Consider the following 17534-nt stretch of genomic DNA (forward strand, 5'->3'; position numbering starts at 1 on the left):
TGCATTTCAAGCATCTGCAGGGAGGAGCTCAAATATTTATTTTATTGCATGTGATAAAAGAACAATCACAGTCCGTATCAGATGTGCCTGTTTGAACTTTACTGTTTCTTTATTATATTAAAAAAGAACAGTATGCTATTTTGTTTTCACCTACATTTAGTATAATCCATGCCAGGACCAGAAAGTCTCTAGATACAGCAGAGTTAGCTAGCTTAGACTGATTTGCTATTTTATTTTCACTGATATTTAGCATGATCCTCGCCAGTATCGGAAAGCCTCTAGATACAAGAGGCACATTGGCCTAGGGATCCATGGTACTTGAATCCCAAGCCCTCCCTGAAGCCACCCTCATATGTCAGTCTGGTAGATCCCTCTTCAAACCTGAAGATGCCAAAGGAACATCAAGAGTCACATAACTGAAACACCATTCCATAAAAGCTAATATAAAATACATGAAAATTCGGCAACCAAGGAAGAAAATAAAAATTGCCCATGATAAGCAGTTGTGCATGATCATAACTGCCATTAATTTCATTCCTTCCCTGCAAGCACGTCTATGACCAGAACCTCCATTTCAGTGCTTTTGCAAATGTTTACTCCAGGAGATGGATGAATCCCCATAGAGGTCACGGAATGTCACAACTGAGCATGCTTTCCTTCTATGATATGGGAGGAACTTACCAAGGTGCTTGAAGAGGACAAAATGGCTCAGGCCTCAGGAAATAGTGGAAGTGACCAAAAATGCTGCTGCTGCAGAAGAGGCGGCCTAGGATGGAGTGAAAATGGGATTCCAGGAGCAGAGATGGTGACAAGAATGAAGAGGAAGAAATATTGGCAGGGTTAACAGAAGATTGAAGAGGCAGCAGAACAGCAGACTCAGGGTTGCAGCTGCTCTGACTTTCAGCTTTAAGTTCTTTATACATCATTTGCAACATATGTTACATCTATCATCCCTCCCATTTGATCATTGATATTCACATTCAACTCTTCATGCAAAAAGTTACGCACAATCCCATGAAATTTCTCTCATTAAAACCATGAAACAATCATGAAACAATAACAAAAAGGACATGTCGCATCAAAAAAAAAAAGAGCCTCCTCTAAGCATTCTGGGATGAAACAGAAATAAGTAAATAATAGATTGCTATTTTTTCTTGATTCAAATTCACATTATTAACAAGAAATGAAAACTCACTGCAATATACGGATCCACATTTACATTGACAGCTATCACTTACAATGATGAGAAGGGAGTAAAAAGACAGGCGACAGCTACCAAACCAAGTACACTCCTCAGGAAAGAGAACTTTGCTAAAAAAGCTCAAACTCCACGTCTTCTCCATTACTCCTGAAATCCAGGCATTTTCCTTCCTTCTTCTTAGTCATCACAACTGGAGTCCCGACATCATAGCTTCTTGGTGTTTCAGGTGGCACAGCACAACGGATCAGAGCCCAGTTCAGCCCCTCGAAGAATGGGTGCTGCTTAATCTCTGCTGCCCCTCTGACGGATCCCAGCCTGTTCTCTGGTTCCTTTACCAGCAGCCCTCTGATCAAATCTCTTGCATGGAAGCTGGCAGCTGGGCTCTCGGGAAACTTCAAACTCTGAGAGACCACATTAGACAAAGTTTTTCATTTCCTGGTCCCTTGAAAGGTGTCCTACCAAAAAGTAATTCATATAGAAATATTCCAAAGGTCCACCAATCTACAGCACTTCCATGTCCATCTCCTCTGATAATCTCAGGGGCTAGGTACTCATGGGTCCCAACAAAGGAGTTAGATCGTGCATCAGTGGGTTCCACCACAAGCTGTGGAAGTGGGCTGACCTGGCCACCTATGTCAGCTTTTAGCTTGCGGGTCCTTGCCATGTTCGAAGACACTAGACGGGGTGTGAAACAAGAAACACTAACCCAGGATGGTTGAAGACAGAGAGGATCAATGCAACTGTTTTCAGAGCAAGGTCCTGACAGCTTCTTTACAGGCCCTTCTGTGCCCAAGGATGAAGATCTGAGAAGGGTAGGGCTCACAGAACACCTAAGAGAGAGGTCAAAATCAGATAGCATGATATGCCCATCATCACGAACTAGGATGTTCTCTGGTTTGAGATCTCGATAGATCACCCCTAACATGTGCAGGTACTCCAGTGCGAGGAGGACTTCTGCAACATAAAACCTGCAGAAATAATCGTGCAGCATTAGTTTGTAGCATCAACAGGGAATACACACTCTTAAAGCATAACAAAAGATATAAGTGACACCCATGGATTGCACATTGAATCTCTGCTTCACCATAGATTCAATTATTACCAACTCTGAATCTGGCCATGTGCCGCAAGTGTTCTGATTCCTATCTGGTGTGTTGGGTGCTATAGATAAATGATAGCTGAATTTTCTGACTAAGTATCATTCATGTTTGTAGATTTGGGTTCAGACAATTGTTTAGAAGACAGTAACCAGTATGCCACTCAAGAAGCTGCACAGAAAAGTGCCACACACTGTCACGTTCTTCACCCGAACTTCATTTGGATTTCATGAGAACCTAATACATTCCAGCACTTTCTGCAAGTCGGTTTATCAAAACCAAATCAGCAATCATATTCTGTATTGAATTCCTAAAATTGGTGGCACTAAAGCAGAAACTATCTGGGGGTTTGACTGGTTTCAACTAGCCAGATTATTGGATTTGCCATGGTTCTAGTTATTAAAATAGCCTGCCTTCTGATTTAAGGCAATTGGTTTGCTCACATCAGTCTCTTTGTGTAGAGTATACTTTAGCAAGTTTAGTTAATTTAGATGTGATTTACTATTAATAGAATATTATCCCTACCAAAGATCCAGAATGTCATAAAAGGTTCTTCCTAAGCCTCCTGTCTAAGTGCGAGTGGGAGGGATGATTAAAATAAACCACAACAAGGAGAACCATGGCATGACTTAAATGTAACTAGAAGGATGACTTGAACAATTTTCACATGCCTTCTTGATAGTAAAATGCAACTGCTAAGCTACAAGTGGTCTTCAGTTGAAGCTACCTACCTAGCAGCTGGTTCAGAAAAAAATCTTCCAGGTTGTCTCTGTCGGAGGACATGCAGGTCACCACCTGGACAATACTCCATGACTAGACACGAAAGGTTATCAGTCGTAAAATGTGAATACAAGGTAGGAAGGAATGGATGATCCAGCATTTGCAGTATCTCCCTTTCAGTTTGTGCTCTCAGCATCTTTTTTCTGCTCACCAGGAATTCAATATCCATGACCTTCAATGCAAATAAGCATTCTGAACCAATTAGCTCAGCAAGATAAACATCCCAATATCCCCACAGCCAAGCCTTCTGAGAAGCTTAAAATTCTTCAATCCTAAGCTTCCTTGTTGCATCATGATGTGGTGAATTGCTACCCATCTCACATCCTTTGACATGTGAGGCCTACTGCCATTACTGCTAGAGACACTATGATGGCTTTCCTCACTGATGCTGGTGCTGCTACTATAATCACCAATGCTACTTTTAGAACTTTGGGAGAATTCCCCCTTCTCTCGTGAACTTGAGCACTCACTTGTTTTCACACCAATAGCTCTACCACCACTACAGATATATGGACTGAAATCAGGCTTGTTCGCACCACTGTAAATGTTTTCCATGGCAACTGCACCAGCAGGATTGATACTACTGCATGCTGGAGAAACAGATTCTTTTTGGCAACCTGACTTTGTTTTACTAGGAACAACACCAGCTTTGTCAACTTCTCCACATCTGCTGGAATTACCAGACTTTGAAGCAGGTTCCCTCTTTCCTTTCTTTTTGACACAAGCCTTGCTCCGAAATACTGGCTTGATCAGACGTGGACTTACCTTGCTTGATTCAGCCCCTTTCTGGAAGCCAGATACGAATGTTACAGAAATTGTCTTTCCCTTCTTCTCTATCTCTGTGACAACTGATGGGTCATTTTTCATTTTTGCTGATGTATGATCAAGAACATCTTGAATTCTAACTTTTGGTACCTTAGTTGTGTTAGGAACTGCAGAAAGCAGTGAAGAAATAGCATCTTGGTTGGATGGCTCCAAGCTTGTTTTACAGAGACCAGTGGCTTTTCCAGATGATTCCATGGCAAGTTTTTCAGGAACAATGGATATCTCCACCAAATTTCCTTTTTCTTCATCAAGAGAAAGACTAGAGTCATTTGCTTGGACCACTACAGATGCATACAGCCTTTTAATCGTTCCAGCTTCTGAGACACCAGATAAGCCAATTGGCTTCGATAACCTCTTCACAGCAGCCATCTCTGATGCCTGAGAAATGCATAACCTTCGTAGTGCCTGTTTCAAGGTCACTGATTCAGATATTCCTATTCCTGATGCTTGAGATATCCCAACCTTAACTGGCTTCTTAAGAGTATTCTTCCTCAGTAAGTCCACACCAGCCTGGCAAGAAGGACCGACAATCCTTGATGTGGTCCTGAGATCAATTGTCCTCAAAAGATCGTCAAGGTCATCCTCCACAGGATGACCACGAGGCTTACAATCTCGCTCATCTGTTTTTGGTTTAATACTAAGTGTGTTAGATCTATTAAAATGATGAACTGTTTTTGTTCTTCATTCAATTCAACAATCTCAGAGATACCACCTGATGAACCCATTTTCTGACACGGCTCAACCAACCAAGACAACCTACTTTACCAGCAAAATGACGCATTAACAACTAACCCATTTCCCAGGAAGCCATCCAGTGGGTAGTGAAGCAAAATTGAGAAAAGCCAAACTTTTGTACATAGATTCTTTTCATGCATATCAATTATTATACTTGAAGGAGGCCTCCATAACAACTTCTCCACATCCATGTGCACCATGATCCTGTTCAAGACCACAATGCATTAAAAGATCACAATATTGTACATACTTGGAGCCAAATTAAGGTTATCTCTAAAAACAATAACACAGCATTAAAAGATAACAGATCCCAATGCATGAAAGCAGAATTGACTTGGTAGTAGTTCTGAAATTTATTTATTGAGATAACTACTTGTTCAACCCTGGTAGAGAAATTTGAAACGGAAAAGAAGCCCAAACAGGGACCCAACCTAGAATCAATTTGAACTAGGAAATCAGCTGTGTTTTGACGTGACCCAGATTCAGAGCAAAATGTAAAAGCTTGAAAGTTTGCAGCCAAACATCAAGGTAAAGAATTTATAAGGAATACAACTGACTCTGAAAACTAGTCATAGAAATTTATTCCTCAATTGCCACTAACCTTCTTGGTCATATACCAATGCATAGTTCCCCCTAAGTTTAGTCCAGATCTGAATAATTTTTAATGCTATAAGTGTTCAATTTAGCTTCTAACCTTCAGCATCACGCTATCAGACTTCTAATGACACCAATTCAGCCATATATAGATAGACTTTGAGTTATCAACTTGACTGAAGTACATTTCCTACAAGTCAAAGTGTTACTCAGGCTTGACAGGATACACAACCTGCTTTAACTGAAGTTGATGGGCTGAATACCTAATTTAGAAGATGAGTCTATTCCAGTTATTCATATGCACAGTCCAAGAACATGAAGGCAAATCATCCCTATTCCAGTTACTGGTATCTACAGCCTAAAATGCCTATTTTTTTAAAAAAAACAAGAAAACAAGTATTACGTTACTGATCAAGCTTATAGGCACACATAACAGAGTTTTTACATTAAAAAACTCAAAGTAGCCACCTGGTTTGACAGGTCAGTTTCCATTGTCAAGAGCTATTGTGAATGCTTAGCAGTAAAAAGGGTCGCACTTGAATTGCATCTCTTATGCAATTAAAATTCTGCAACTCTGCAATGAAATTTACTTTCTGCTATCTGCATGTGCACCAGATTTCTGCTAAAAGCATTCAGATATGTGATATAATTTTGACTGACAACAGACGTCACGAGACAGAATTAAGATTTGACAGTCAGCCACAACTGTAATCTTTCCTGTTCCTTTCATGGTTATAATTGCGAATACCCAAGGTTCTAGATGTAAAGGACTCAAGTTTTGATATCCAAACTTCAAATTACAAAGACAAGGTGACAAACCCTCAAACACATTCAGCCATCTTTATTTCAAACCGATTCAACCGCATCCACTAAGGAGTAAAAGAGAATCGCTAGATTTGTAAAACTTATTAAAAGTAAACCATATTTCCACAATCCGCACTCATTTCCACTAATTTGACAAGCACATGGCCTTCTTTGACGCTAGAAATAAAAATGTATGAAAGAGAGGCGGGGGTTCCATTACTCCATGCCCATTTCTAAATCTTTGCAAGGAACAAGTTTTCTTTTTCCCTGCACAAATTTCTTCCAGCCGACCAACACGCAAGAGAGATAACAGGAAGAAATTTGAATTTACTAAAGAAAGGTGGATTACTCCCTCCATTCCATCCACTGGAAAAAAAATGGAAAAACAGAAAAACTGCTCCAGACCAAGTCGGCAATAATAGACAGTAGCAAGCCGTACAAACTCAGCTGAGCGAAGGTTGAGTAGAAAAGAAACCATACCGGGAGCCAGCACCAGCTCAGATCGGAGACTCGGTTCGACGAGCTCGATCGATGAGAGGGAGAAGAATGCTAGGGTTCAATGGCTTCGAGATCTGAAATGGCGACGAAAATTACAAGAATGACGGGAAGGGATTAGGGTTAGGGTTGGAAGCCGTAGAAGAGGGAGACAAAGCGGCAAAGAGTGGAAAATGCTCATCACGAGAATAGGCAAGAGGCGCTCTGATCGACCCTCTTAAGAAAAAGAAAAAAAAAAAAAAAAAAAAAGAAAGAAAAGATTAAAAAAAGAAAAAAAAGGAAATGCGCGAGGTGAGGTTTTTTTTAAAAAAAAATAGAAATAATAAAGAAAGGGATCAAAAACATCTCGTGCTCCCGCTCCGCGGAAATATCGCGATCTTCATTATTCGGGGCCCGTCGGTGGCCCCCTTCACTTGGGTGCACCGCTGGTGGCGTTTGGAGTTTGGAACTTGGATGGCGAGTGAGACACCGAACTATGGATGGTGCCATTGGGACCCTACCATCATCATGATGGCATCGCAAATGTGCGAGGTAGGAAGTAGAATGAGTACTTCGTTGCCACAAGCATGATCGAGATGGTGCCATGGGACCCTACATGGTCCGACTCATTGTGGGATGAACATTCTTTTGAATGGGTAACGCATGAGTTGTTACACCAATAATTTATATAACTGGTAGAAAGGTTCAAGGGTAGGTGGAGGCCTGCAATGGTAAAATAGCTAGGTCTCCACCAAACGGAGGCCACAATGGCATCCAATAAGAGATGGAAGCATTCCAGTGGAGCATGAGGCGTGATGTGTCGAGCGTGTTGAATGATCGCCAACCCCACAGATCGTGTTGTCTTTGCCGTATACCTAATTAAACATTCTAATCGATAACTTTGTTCCGCTAATGGCCAACCATTCAACAAGACCAAATCTTCTTGTCATGAATGATTAACCTTAGAATTCCTTTTCTTTCTAACTCCTTTTGGAGTAGGTTTTGAAATTAAAATCCATGCATGACAGGATGCTAGTGGCACAAAAAAGTTAAGAATACGTTTGGCAGTCATTTTTACCAATCAATGTGCAATTAATTCAACGGTAGGTCCTGCATAAGATATGAGCATAATACAGCTCTGATATTTTTTTTTTTTGATTAACTTGTTGCATCCAACATGGCATGGCATTTAACAATAATCTTTTTCTCTATCCTTGGAAGAAAGCACTTTGTACGTGACTGAGATGTGGTATTGATTTATTAATAGCGAATCTCACCTAATCAAATCTAAAGGGATACCTGGCCTAACCTATCAAGAAAACCAATAAAGCAAAAGGCAGCCGGACATGAATCCAAACTGCATAACAAAATCCCGGATGGATCATCCTTGTTTCAAGGTGGCACGTTCTCCTATCACAACCGTACCAGTTGCCGTAAAATAGTGCGCTCGCTTACATGAATTCCGAGGAATATTAGATGATTCAAACCGTGAGATTTCAAAAAGTATGGAGGCGCAGTCCAGGGACATTAAAGAAAGGCGTCCAAATAAAATTGCTTTTAACCAGCTATGCCATCAAATTGGATAAGCGACGTATCAATTTTTATTTTCCCCAACTTAATCTCATCCAACTTCTGCAACCTTCCAAGTTCTAATTTTGAGGTTGGAACCCTAATCCCCCCCCATACAGGCATGCACCACTCTACTTTTCTTGTACCACCTAAAAACCTCAGCTGCTTAGCGGTAATCCCAAGCAAGATGGAGGATTTTTTATTAGAAAAATCGGTGTGATAGCCAACTTGCAATAATTAAATTGGGTGATAGATACCATACTTATCATAGAGGTGGGAAACGTAAGCAGACAGAGATTTAAAATACGACCAAATGGCATATGTGTTGTTCCCTTGCTCAATCTCCTTTGAAAAGGATAGTTTGGCGCAATCTCAAAGACGGGACTTCTTAACAGGAAGAGCATAGCTTGCTTTTATTTCCAACCAACGGTATGAACAATAAAAGGGGCATCCGGGGAGCTTCCATCTATCTGTCTCTCTCACTTTGGATAAACTGTCTTTGAAATTGTCCCTGATTAAAAACCCCCCACCAAGGCTGGGGGTTTAACCGGGCCATCGACTTTGATACCCTTCCCCGTCTGGGAGTTGAAAATTTTCTATAAAATTCTTCACTCAGAAAATTTCCAATGGACTAGTATATTCTATGAAATTACTATGAAAAAAAAATTAATGTCGTATTTTTTGGATAAAATTAATAATGAATCCCCATAATTTATTTTTAACCTGAAAATCTTTGGTGAGAGGGTGTAAATTAATCGAATCATCTGATGTGCCAAAAAAAAATAATCGACTTATTTATTGCTCAACAAAACCAACAATATTAATGCCGTCAACATCCACCACATAAGGCAATATTCTTATTTTTATACGATTCTCAAAACTATTCGTGATGCATCCGGACCTGACCTATAGATAAGAGATATCTCAAATCTCTTTTTACTTTTCTTTCTTTATATTTTAATACTTCTCAACCAACAAAACTTATTAGAACATGAAATGATTGATAGAAATTTAAGAAAATTATAGTATTTTCTTTCAGGGTTCTCACACACACCTTCTCATTACTAAAAATTTTAAAAATGGCCTTTAAAATTTCCAAATCAATATAAAATAGTCTCCATGTTCGTATATGTCAATAGAGTTGAGGCACATGACTATCATATGGTATCATAGATCTATTGTTTAATGAAAATATCCTCTTCCAAAAATTCTTCAACGCCTTCAACTATCACTCCCCTGATCTCTTCTGCCGACAAGCTCCATAATCAACGTGACACGCCACCACCTCTATTGCCGTCAGACAAGTTCACCGTCCCTCCTCCGAATCGGCTCCTCCCAACCTTTTCCTCCATCTTTAGATTCCAGTCAAGCTCGATCCAAGTTTTTCCCAGGCTATTTAGTTGGTTAGTCTCTCTCAGCAGAAAAAGAAAACCCAAAAAATTTCCCAACCAATTCCCTCCAACCAGCCTTGAACAAATAAATTGACGATCTGGTTGCATGCAAAGGTTTTCGCAGGAAGAGAGATGAGAAGCTCTATTTCGTCTTCTCAATTGCTTAGGGATCCTCCTGGCTCCTGTGACTAGTCTCGCCTCAATCAACCATTTACCGCATTCATTCCTGGCTACCGTAAACGAATAAGATAGAACACAGCCCTTCAGCTTTTTCCTCCCTGCCTCCTCCACCTTGCAGATTGCCAAATACATCACGCAATCATTGAAGCTGTGAACACACACCACCGTCAATGCGTAACACGTTAAAACAAAAGATGGGTCGTCGATCAAGACTCGCTAGGCCATGTTTGTTGTTGTCGACTCCAAGGACTCCGCGTAAACGTGCTCCATTTATTACGGAGTTTATTTCCACATATTTGACTTTGTTTCCCCAACTTGTCAACTTCCGACTTCAAGGGAATACAAATAAGATTTAGTTGATTTTAATCTGTATTATAACACAGCTTTTTCTACATCTCTACAGTCGTCTTTTTGTCTATGTTTCTGCATAAATTGTTTCCTTGTGGTTGCTTTAGTCTGAAAAGAATCTGGGCTCTTACCAAACGTCACCTGATTATCGGGTCAATGAATGTTTAAATAATGGTATGAAGGTGCCTAAAGAGAATTGGTTCAATCATTTGATGGTTGTTGGTTATCTTAATCAACTCATAGGCCGTTGCGGTAACTAAAGAGATGGTTTGTCTGCTCTGTGGGGTTTGTAGCTAGAGATCGGCATAGGGGCAGGGCACTGATGGAAGCTTTCCAATCTGTCAAGCAATGAATTCCCTGCCACTTGCTTCGCCCAGCCACCACTTTTTTGAATCCTACTGCTTTTACATTTCAAAATGTACCATAATATCTAAGACACTACGGAAGGAAGCTTCTAAGGATGCCCTTAACTAGTTACCGGTGCCTTCCTGAAAAAGAAGGTACAGCAATCATATTAGACTCAGATCATTTGAAACTTTCAATATTCTTTTTTTTTTTTTTTTTAAAGGAGCAAGCAACCGGTTAATTCTGATACTAATGCATTATAAGCTCATGAATTAGGTTGGCATGCACCAACTCATTCATTTACCATCTAACTTTGTGGAATAAACAAGACGAATATTTGACACTGTGTAAGGACCCTCCTTACGCAAGCCAAAATCCGACCCTAAAGTATGAGGAGCAGAATCACAACTAACAATAATCTAAACAATATTTTCCACATGATGTCATCAGATCTTGGTAACCATCATCAACAAATGTATTCGCTTTCATCACCTTAAGTATGTTGGTTTCTCATGATAGAAGAAATAAGAGCACCAGGAGAAGGCAGATTAACTGATGAAGAGCACTAGGCTAGAGGCGCATGCTCCCTTCCCTTGAGAGAGAAGTTAAATTTAGGGAAAAAAACTAATTCTTCAGTTTCACGTGTTACCATGTTATTTTGCTTGATATTTCAGGCCAGCTTAATTGGATTCAACAGTAGGGGACAGCCCATCCAGCTTAGACTGCCTCCATCCCAACAAAGGGAGCCAACAAACCCACCAAGGCAGCCTCAACTAGGGCTCAAAGGCCCCTACTATCTACAAAAACGTGGCTTCAGCCAGAAAGCTACCGTATTACCATAAATCATTTGACGTTTTCCATATCAGACTCTCAGCCCAAAACGTTAAGCTGTTGGAGAACTGGCTCGGGTCAATAAATCCATGTGGCACCCTTTTTATTAGTCAATATAGGACTACAATAATCTCTCCCACCTAATGCGGTGATGTCTTCATCACAGTTGGCTCCTACTCAAGAGCGGAGGACCTACCCATGGCCTGTGTTCCACTTGACCTTACCAGATCCTCCTCGACCCTAATATCGCCCAGTAAGAGGCCCACATGACTAATAACAATTGCGACGCACGATAAACCTGGTATGATGTCACTTGTCACAGGCTCTCAGCCTCGGAGCTTGACTGTAAAGTGTTCCATTGGTAGGCTGCGGCATGCTTACCAGGTTAAAGTTAGTAATAAAATTAACCATCTCACCTGCCATAGACAGTTGAATTTGCATTCCTTAATCACTAGAAACGCTTCCTTGTTGTAAAATAAGCACCTAGTGCATCCTTTAACATGTGCAACATTTTGTTTGAGCGACAAATATTCTGTTTTCTTAGAAAGGGAAAGTGCAGTACATAAAATAAAAAGCTGGCAGCAATTAAACATATATCATAACCCATAAACATTATTCCTTTTATTTGAGATGTGTTTTATCACCGGTGGATACCAGGCTACAACCACATTAAAAGATCTATATTCATCTAATTAGTGTTCACTTTAGACATATGCAACCATTTACCAGAGTACTATTGAACATGTCTCCAATTTTCATACTTTGTCTTTGCCGAGCTCTCAGGCTTTCTCTAACATATCATTCTTTTTCCATACTAGCTCTACCACAAATACCAATAATCATATTAAAAGGAATAAATTAATCAGAATATCTGATTGACAAGAAAAAAGATATTTAAAACCAGCTAACCATCTTAGCTTACTAGTAGTTACCAAGCAGCTATAGGTAATTTAAGAAGCAAAACCAAGAATGAACCCTCTATGTATCAAAAATAGGTGGACATTGCATTCTTGATAAGGTATAAAAATTTTGCCAGACCTTGGACCAACCTGGTATAAGAATCAGATCTAGGTCCAGGACTAGTTTAGAGGCATAGATATCAAGTCCAGGTCAGAACTGGGCATGCCTGAAACACTATGATCTTTCGTTTCCATCACAATAAAATATATGGAACACATATTGAAGTGGACAAGTATGTAATATGTCCCTTTCTATGCAGTCAACTAACAAATTAAGATGAATACAATCGCCAGTAATGCCACCACTAGTCTCTCAACCCAAATAACTGGGACAGAGATTGTTGATTATTGCTTTAAGTGGGATCATGAGGCTCCATCATCTTGCAAAAGCGACAGGCTAACAGACAAGAAGACAACTTTTTTTCGAGTCTAACATCGGTAAGGAATTTGAAGATGATTTCTCACCCTGTCTTCTCACTTTTGAGTCTACATAAGAAAAAATATCCTATGCTACTGGAAAAATCATTATCTAAAACAATATAGCAGTCACAAGTTTGTCACAGCTAGATCATTAGATTTGAGATGCTATGTCATTCAACAGACAGAACATAATGAGCAGTTATCAACATCATTGCCAAACTGACAAACTTGAAGATTCATATGAACAACTAATAACCAAACCAACATATTCCATTAAAGCAGCTTGAGTATCCCAATATTCTAAGCACATAACATCAAGGCACTGGATGGCGGGTCCATATCCAACAATATTAGGAAACCAATAGTCATCAGCATCATTGAGAGAGAAGTACAGATGGTGGTGCCTTGACAAGATTGTTAAGATGACAAAGGTGGTCTGTGACGTGCAAAATGGAGAGGGGGGGGGGGAGATGAAGATCTCTTATGAAAGTGCCAATTCCTAAAAGCAAGTTTTAATGGAAATGTTTGAATCTTCCTATATTATATATTCTATATGTTTATTGGAAAATTTGTTGCACCAATTGCTGAAGTTAAATACAATCAATGAGATGCTTTCTTCAGCTCCCAATTCACCATTCCTGTGAATTGAGGATGAATTCACATCTTCCGTTATGCACACATCAACCGACTCATTGAATTCTTTCGACCCGTAGTTTGGCAATGTCCAGAAAACCTATAGGATCTTCCTTCACTATGGGACTTTCATATTCTTGGAATGAAAAGATAAACTCTTTAGCAAAATTTAGGCAGAAATTACATTTGATGTCTTGGATACAGCCATATTGGTGAAATATGAATGTCTATCTAGCCAATTCTTGCCTTCAACATAAAATGAAATGCTTCTTAATCCTGCAATATAAATCATTTTTCATTGTATAATCCTATGCAAGATCATAGCCATGGTACATTCAACCTTGTGCAAAATTACTGCAGAAAGAAAATACAAGGAATAACCCTATTATCTTGTTGTTCACTATAACAGACCTCCATGTGACACTTCAGGGTGTTTAGTCCATGATGTGGCGGATTTGGGACTTCTTTTAATCATGTAAATCCTACATCATTATTATCATCTTCTCTCGCACTTTATACTCATAACACTAGTAATTGATCTGCTTGTGCTAGAGATCCACCAAAATGATCTAGCATTCAACTCAAAAAGTTCCAACACAAACTTTATTTTCCCATTTCATCCACTTAGCACAGGTTACAATTTGTAATGGGCAATAGTCAAGAAATAAGAAGAGGAAAAGACGGGGGACAAGTAACAGGAATGAATAATCAAAAATATACAAATAACACTTTTCTAAACATAGTACTATAAAACCAACTAAGCTCCACAAGATGAAGGTTTTCCGAGATAAAGAAACAACATGCGAGCCTGTTTGGGAATGATCTGCCGGATCCGACCGCATTTGGAGGCGAAGAGATTGCCGGAGGGGGAGAGGAGGTAGTGGGAGCGCAGAGGAAGAGGGAAAGGGGTAAAGGGCCTCCCCATTCCCATCCAATAAATAAATAAATAAAAACTTAGAGAAGCCTTTCTTCTAATCCTACCGAGACCAGGCTGACAACCCAACGATCTCCATCTCTCTGCTCTAGCTCCCTCCCTCCCCCACCCTTTGGTGTTCTCTTCCCCACCCGATCCAATCGGATTCAGTGGATCATCCCCAAACAAGCCCTATAAGGAAAGAATGATTTAGAGTTTGCTTTCCCACTTTATTCCTATTTGAATTGAGAGAACTGGAGAAAAGATAAGAGAATCAGGGGAGAAAATACAGATCTTGCTTTGGTTAGGAAAGAAGAAACATTCATTTTCTTTTGTTTGGTTACAAATTTTGGGACAAAAATGAATAGAAGTTAAAATCCCTCCTTTCAAAAGTAAGCGGAGAGAGAAGAGAAAGGAGAGAAATTGTTTCACTCCAAACCCCCCTTTTTAACCTCTCCCAGCTATGGAGAGATTCAGAGAGAAAAGAAACTCTCCTCTTTTCTCTTCTTTTCCCTTGTGTCCCTGGTTCTTTTCTTTTTTCTTCTCTTGAATTCAAGATCCTCTTCTTTTCCTTGCTTTTCTCTTCTTTCATTTTCTTTCTTTTCTTTTGTCTTCTCCCCTATGTATCCAAACAGGTTGGATCAATTCTTACATATTATATTGGGACCAAAATAAAAAAAAGTAGATTAACTTACCTGAAAATGAAGAAGGTACATGGTCTATGGTTAAGTAACTATAGCTTCGGGTACAATGTACCATACGATCTTTGAGGAGGCAAAGCATGATCTTATTTTTCAATAGATTCTTGAATTTCAAAAAGATGAAAGGATACTAGCGTAATTTCAATGTCCAATAAAGGACAGAAAATTTGATGAAAAGGAAAAGAAAAAATAAGGATGGTTTCACAAAATCCACTCCAAAAGGCAAAAGCAGCAATCAGTTATCCAATGGTAATTCATCAATTTGCAACTCTATAGCATAATCCTAATGATATTACCAAGCTTCTATCCTAGAGGATTTGTTTGGTTCATGAATAATAGGGGAATAGGAAAAGTTACCCTACAAGTTATTACATTTTCATATGTCTACAACTTCTGAAATAACTTTAAGCTGAGGTTGCATTAAATAAATCGAGATGGGCATTGGAATTAAAGTTTACAACATGAAGAGAGAGGTAGCCCAACCATTGTTTATGGTTTACATCTAGTGCTAGTATTCTAAGACCGAGGATGAAAAGTGCAATGTCTCAGCTCTTGATTCTTGACAATCAAAAGCAAAATTTTTGAAAGTAAGCATCTATTTTATATTCCCAATAGACGAGAGCCTCTAGAGTTAGAGTTTATGTAATTTTGAACTTCAAGGTTTCTTCTTTGTTCCATAGCAAACCAGAACAATAGCATTGACATACACAGATTCATGGCAATGTACTTGTTATCTGAAGAAAGAATTTTTTTCCTCCTCCTTGTTTAATTTTCATTCACAAAGAAATCCCAAAGTAACAATAAAAATCAGAGTGTGGTGCTGTCAAAATAAGTAAACATCAAATGCTTGATATTACATGCTTCACTAAGTTGAAGAACCTATCTCACAACAAATAACATAAACCTGACCTTGCGCGGCACTGGAATAGGGTGAATGGGTGGTCAATTCTCGTCATCAACTGGATATTCCAGCTTGAAGGCTTAGCTTATCCTTGACCTCGAGAGGGGTTGCCGTCTGGTTCCTGATCCGCTTGATCTTGGGGCTCGACAAGCCCCTGTGACCAAACCCATAAAGCCGGAGGACCTGGTTGTCGGCAAAGTTGAAGGCCCTCTCCATGCTGCCAAGGCATTTCTCAACCGGGTAATCCCCGTAGCTACCGCAGGGCTTGCACCCGACAAAGTGCGTCACGAAGGGCCACCTCTCGTCCCCTAGCCCCGGGTGGTACTTCTCCATCATCTCCTCATAACGCTCCACCAGGCCGGCCCAAAAACCGTGGAGGTAATAGGAATTCTCGATGTAGACTTTGTTGCCCCACCGCTCCTGCTGCGACAGAAGCAGGTAAATCAAGGCGGACTGGTCGTCCGCCTCGAACGCCGGCCGGCCTTTGAGGTTGGCAGTGAGGATCCGGCCGGCCTCCTCCCGAATCGGCCCCTTGGGACCCATCGGAGCCCAGGCGTCGAGAAGATCCAGCGACCACTGGCAATTGCGGAGGAGGAAGCTGCCGGTGTTTAGGGCAATCCAAGAATGCTGGTCAAAGAGGAGATCCGGGTAGCCATGGATGACAAGATTGTGGGCATCGTAGCGGGAGATCGGGATCTCGAAGGCCATGTCGGTGAAGAGGGCGTCGCTGTCCATCCACCAGACCCACTCCACCTCCGGGTGGGAAAGCATCAGGCGGCGAATCAGCGGGAGCTTCGCCCAGTACCCCGCGAGCTCCCGATCCAAATGGGCCATGTTGTATACGATCTCGATCCCGTGGAGGCGGCAGTAGTCGATCTTGTTCTTGGTGGATTTGAGAAGGTAGTGGTCGCCGATGGGGTTGTCGCAAGGGTTGGGCGGCGATCCGGTGACGAGGAGGATGCGGGGATTGCCGCCGGCAACCTGGGACGGGAAGCCGGGGTTCTCCCTCAGCCACCGCCGGCGCTGCTCGTCCCAGTCGGAGATCTTGGGGCCGAGGGTGTAGTTCTTGGCCGCCGCCAGGGCGGCGGTGGCTGTGGAATTGGCGGCGGAGAGGGAGGTCGAGTTGGAGGAGGAGTCGAGAGGCGGGCGTTCTTCGTCGTCGGGGTCGGAATCGGAGCGGATCTCGCGGAGAATGCGGTCGATGTCCTCGATGACCTTCTGGTCGGAGTCGGCGTCGGCGCCGGGTCTGCCGAGGTTGCCGACGCCGATGGTGCCGCGCAGGACGAGGATGGTGACGAAGCCGCAGAGGACGGTGATCTTCAGGTTGTTCAAGGTCTTCTGAATCTGCCGCCGGCGAGATCCGCCGCCGGCTCGGGCGGTGGGGAGGCCGCCGCGGTCCCTCACTTGACCCATTCGAGGTCGCTTCCCCCCTTCTTCTCTCTTTCGAGGTTTCTTAACTGGTGCCGCTACTCATGAGGAGGGACGCGGGTTCGACTACGGCCGCCCGCGGCAAAAGGATTACAGGCGAAAGAGGCTTAGGAGTGATTAGGGTCGACGTGGGCACGTGGCAGATTCTTGTAGATTTGGCACCGTCACTCCGGAAAAAAACGCGTTCCTTGTCCGATTCTCAAGATTCGTGCTGGAAGATTGGCGCGGATTGCGCCGCTGCGCGTGCCAGAATATAATGGGCGGTGTCGGTGGGCGGCCATTTGTTGGGTCAACAGCTGGGGCTTCAGCCCATGATAGACTGCAGGCTTTGCTCTTACCTGAATCCAAACCATGCTTTCACTCTCAGTACTTCTGTTCGGGTGTGGAGATGTAAGCGTTGCTATA

At 41.6% G+C, this 17534-nt stretch overlaps 1 protein-coding gene and 1 pseudogene across 1 annotated transcript; both read right to left on the minus strand.

Annotated features, from left to right (window-relative positions):
* Positions 1-463: 463 nt before the first annotated feature.
* Positions 464-6738, minus strand: LOC105033886 (serine/threonine-protein kinase D6PKL1-like; annotated as a pseudogene).
* An 8786-nt stretch (positions 6739-15524) lies between these two features.
* Positions 15525-17234, minus strand: LOC140851531 (probable glycosyltransferase 2). Its single transcript, XM_073243102.1, has one exon. It carries the CDS (start codon positions 17112-17114, stop codon positions 15756-15758), a length of 1359 nt encoding a protein of 452 aa, XP_073099203.1. The 5' UTR covers positions 17115-17234; the 3' UTR covers positions 15525-15755.
* Positions 17235-17534: the final 300 nt, after the last annotated feature.

This window comes from Elaeis guineensis, chromosome 9, assembly GCF_000442705.2.
Source record: "Elaeis guineensis isolate ETL-2024a chromosome 9, EG11, whole genome shotgun sequence".
NCBI lineage: Eukaryota > Viridiplantae > Streptophyta > Magnoliopsida > Arecales > Arecaceae > Elaeis > Elaeis guineensis.

Excerpts from the sequence above, each read along its gene's own strand:
- LOC140851531 (XM_073243102.1), bottom strand. The coding sequence starts at position 17,114 with ATGGGTCAAGTGAGGGACCGCGGCGGCCTCCCCACCGCCCGAGCCGGC.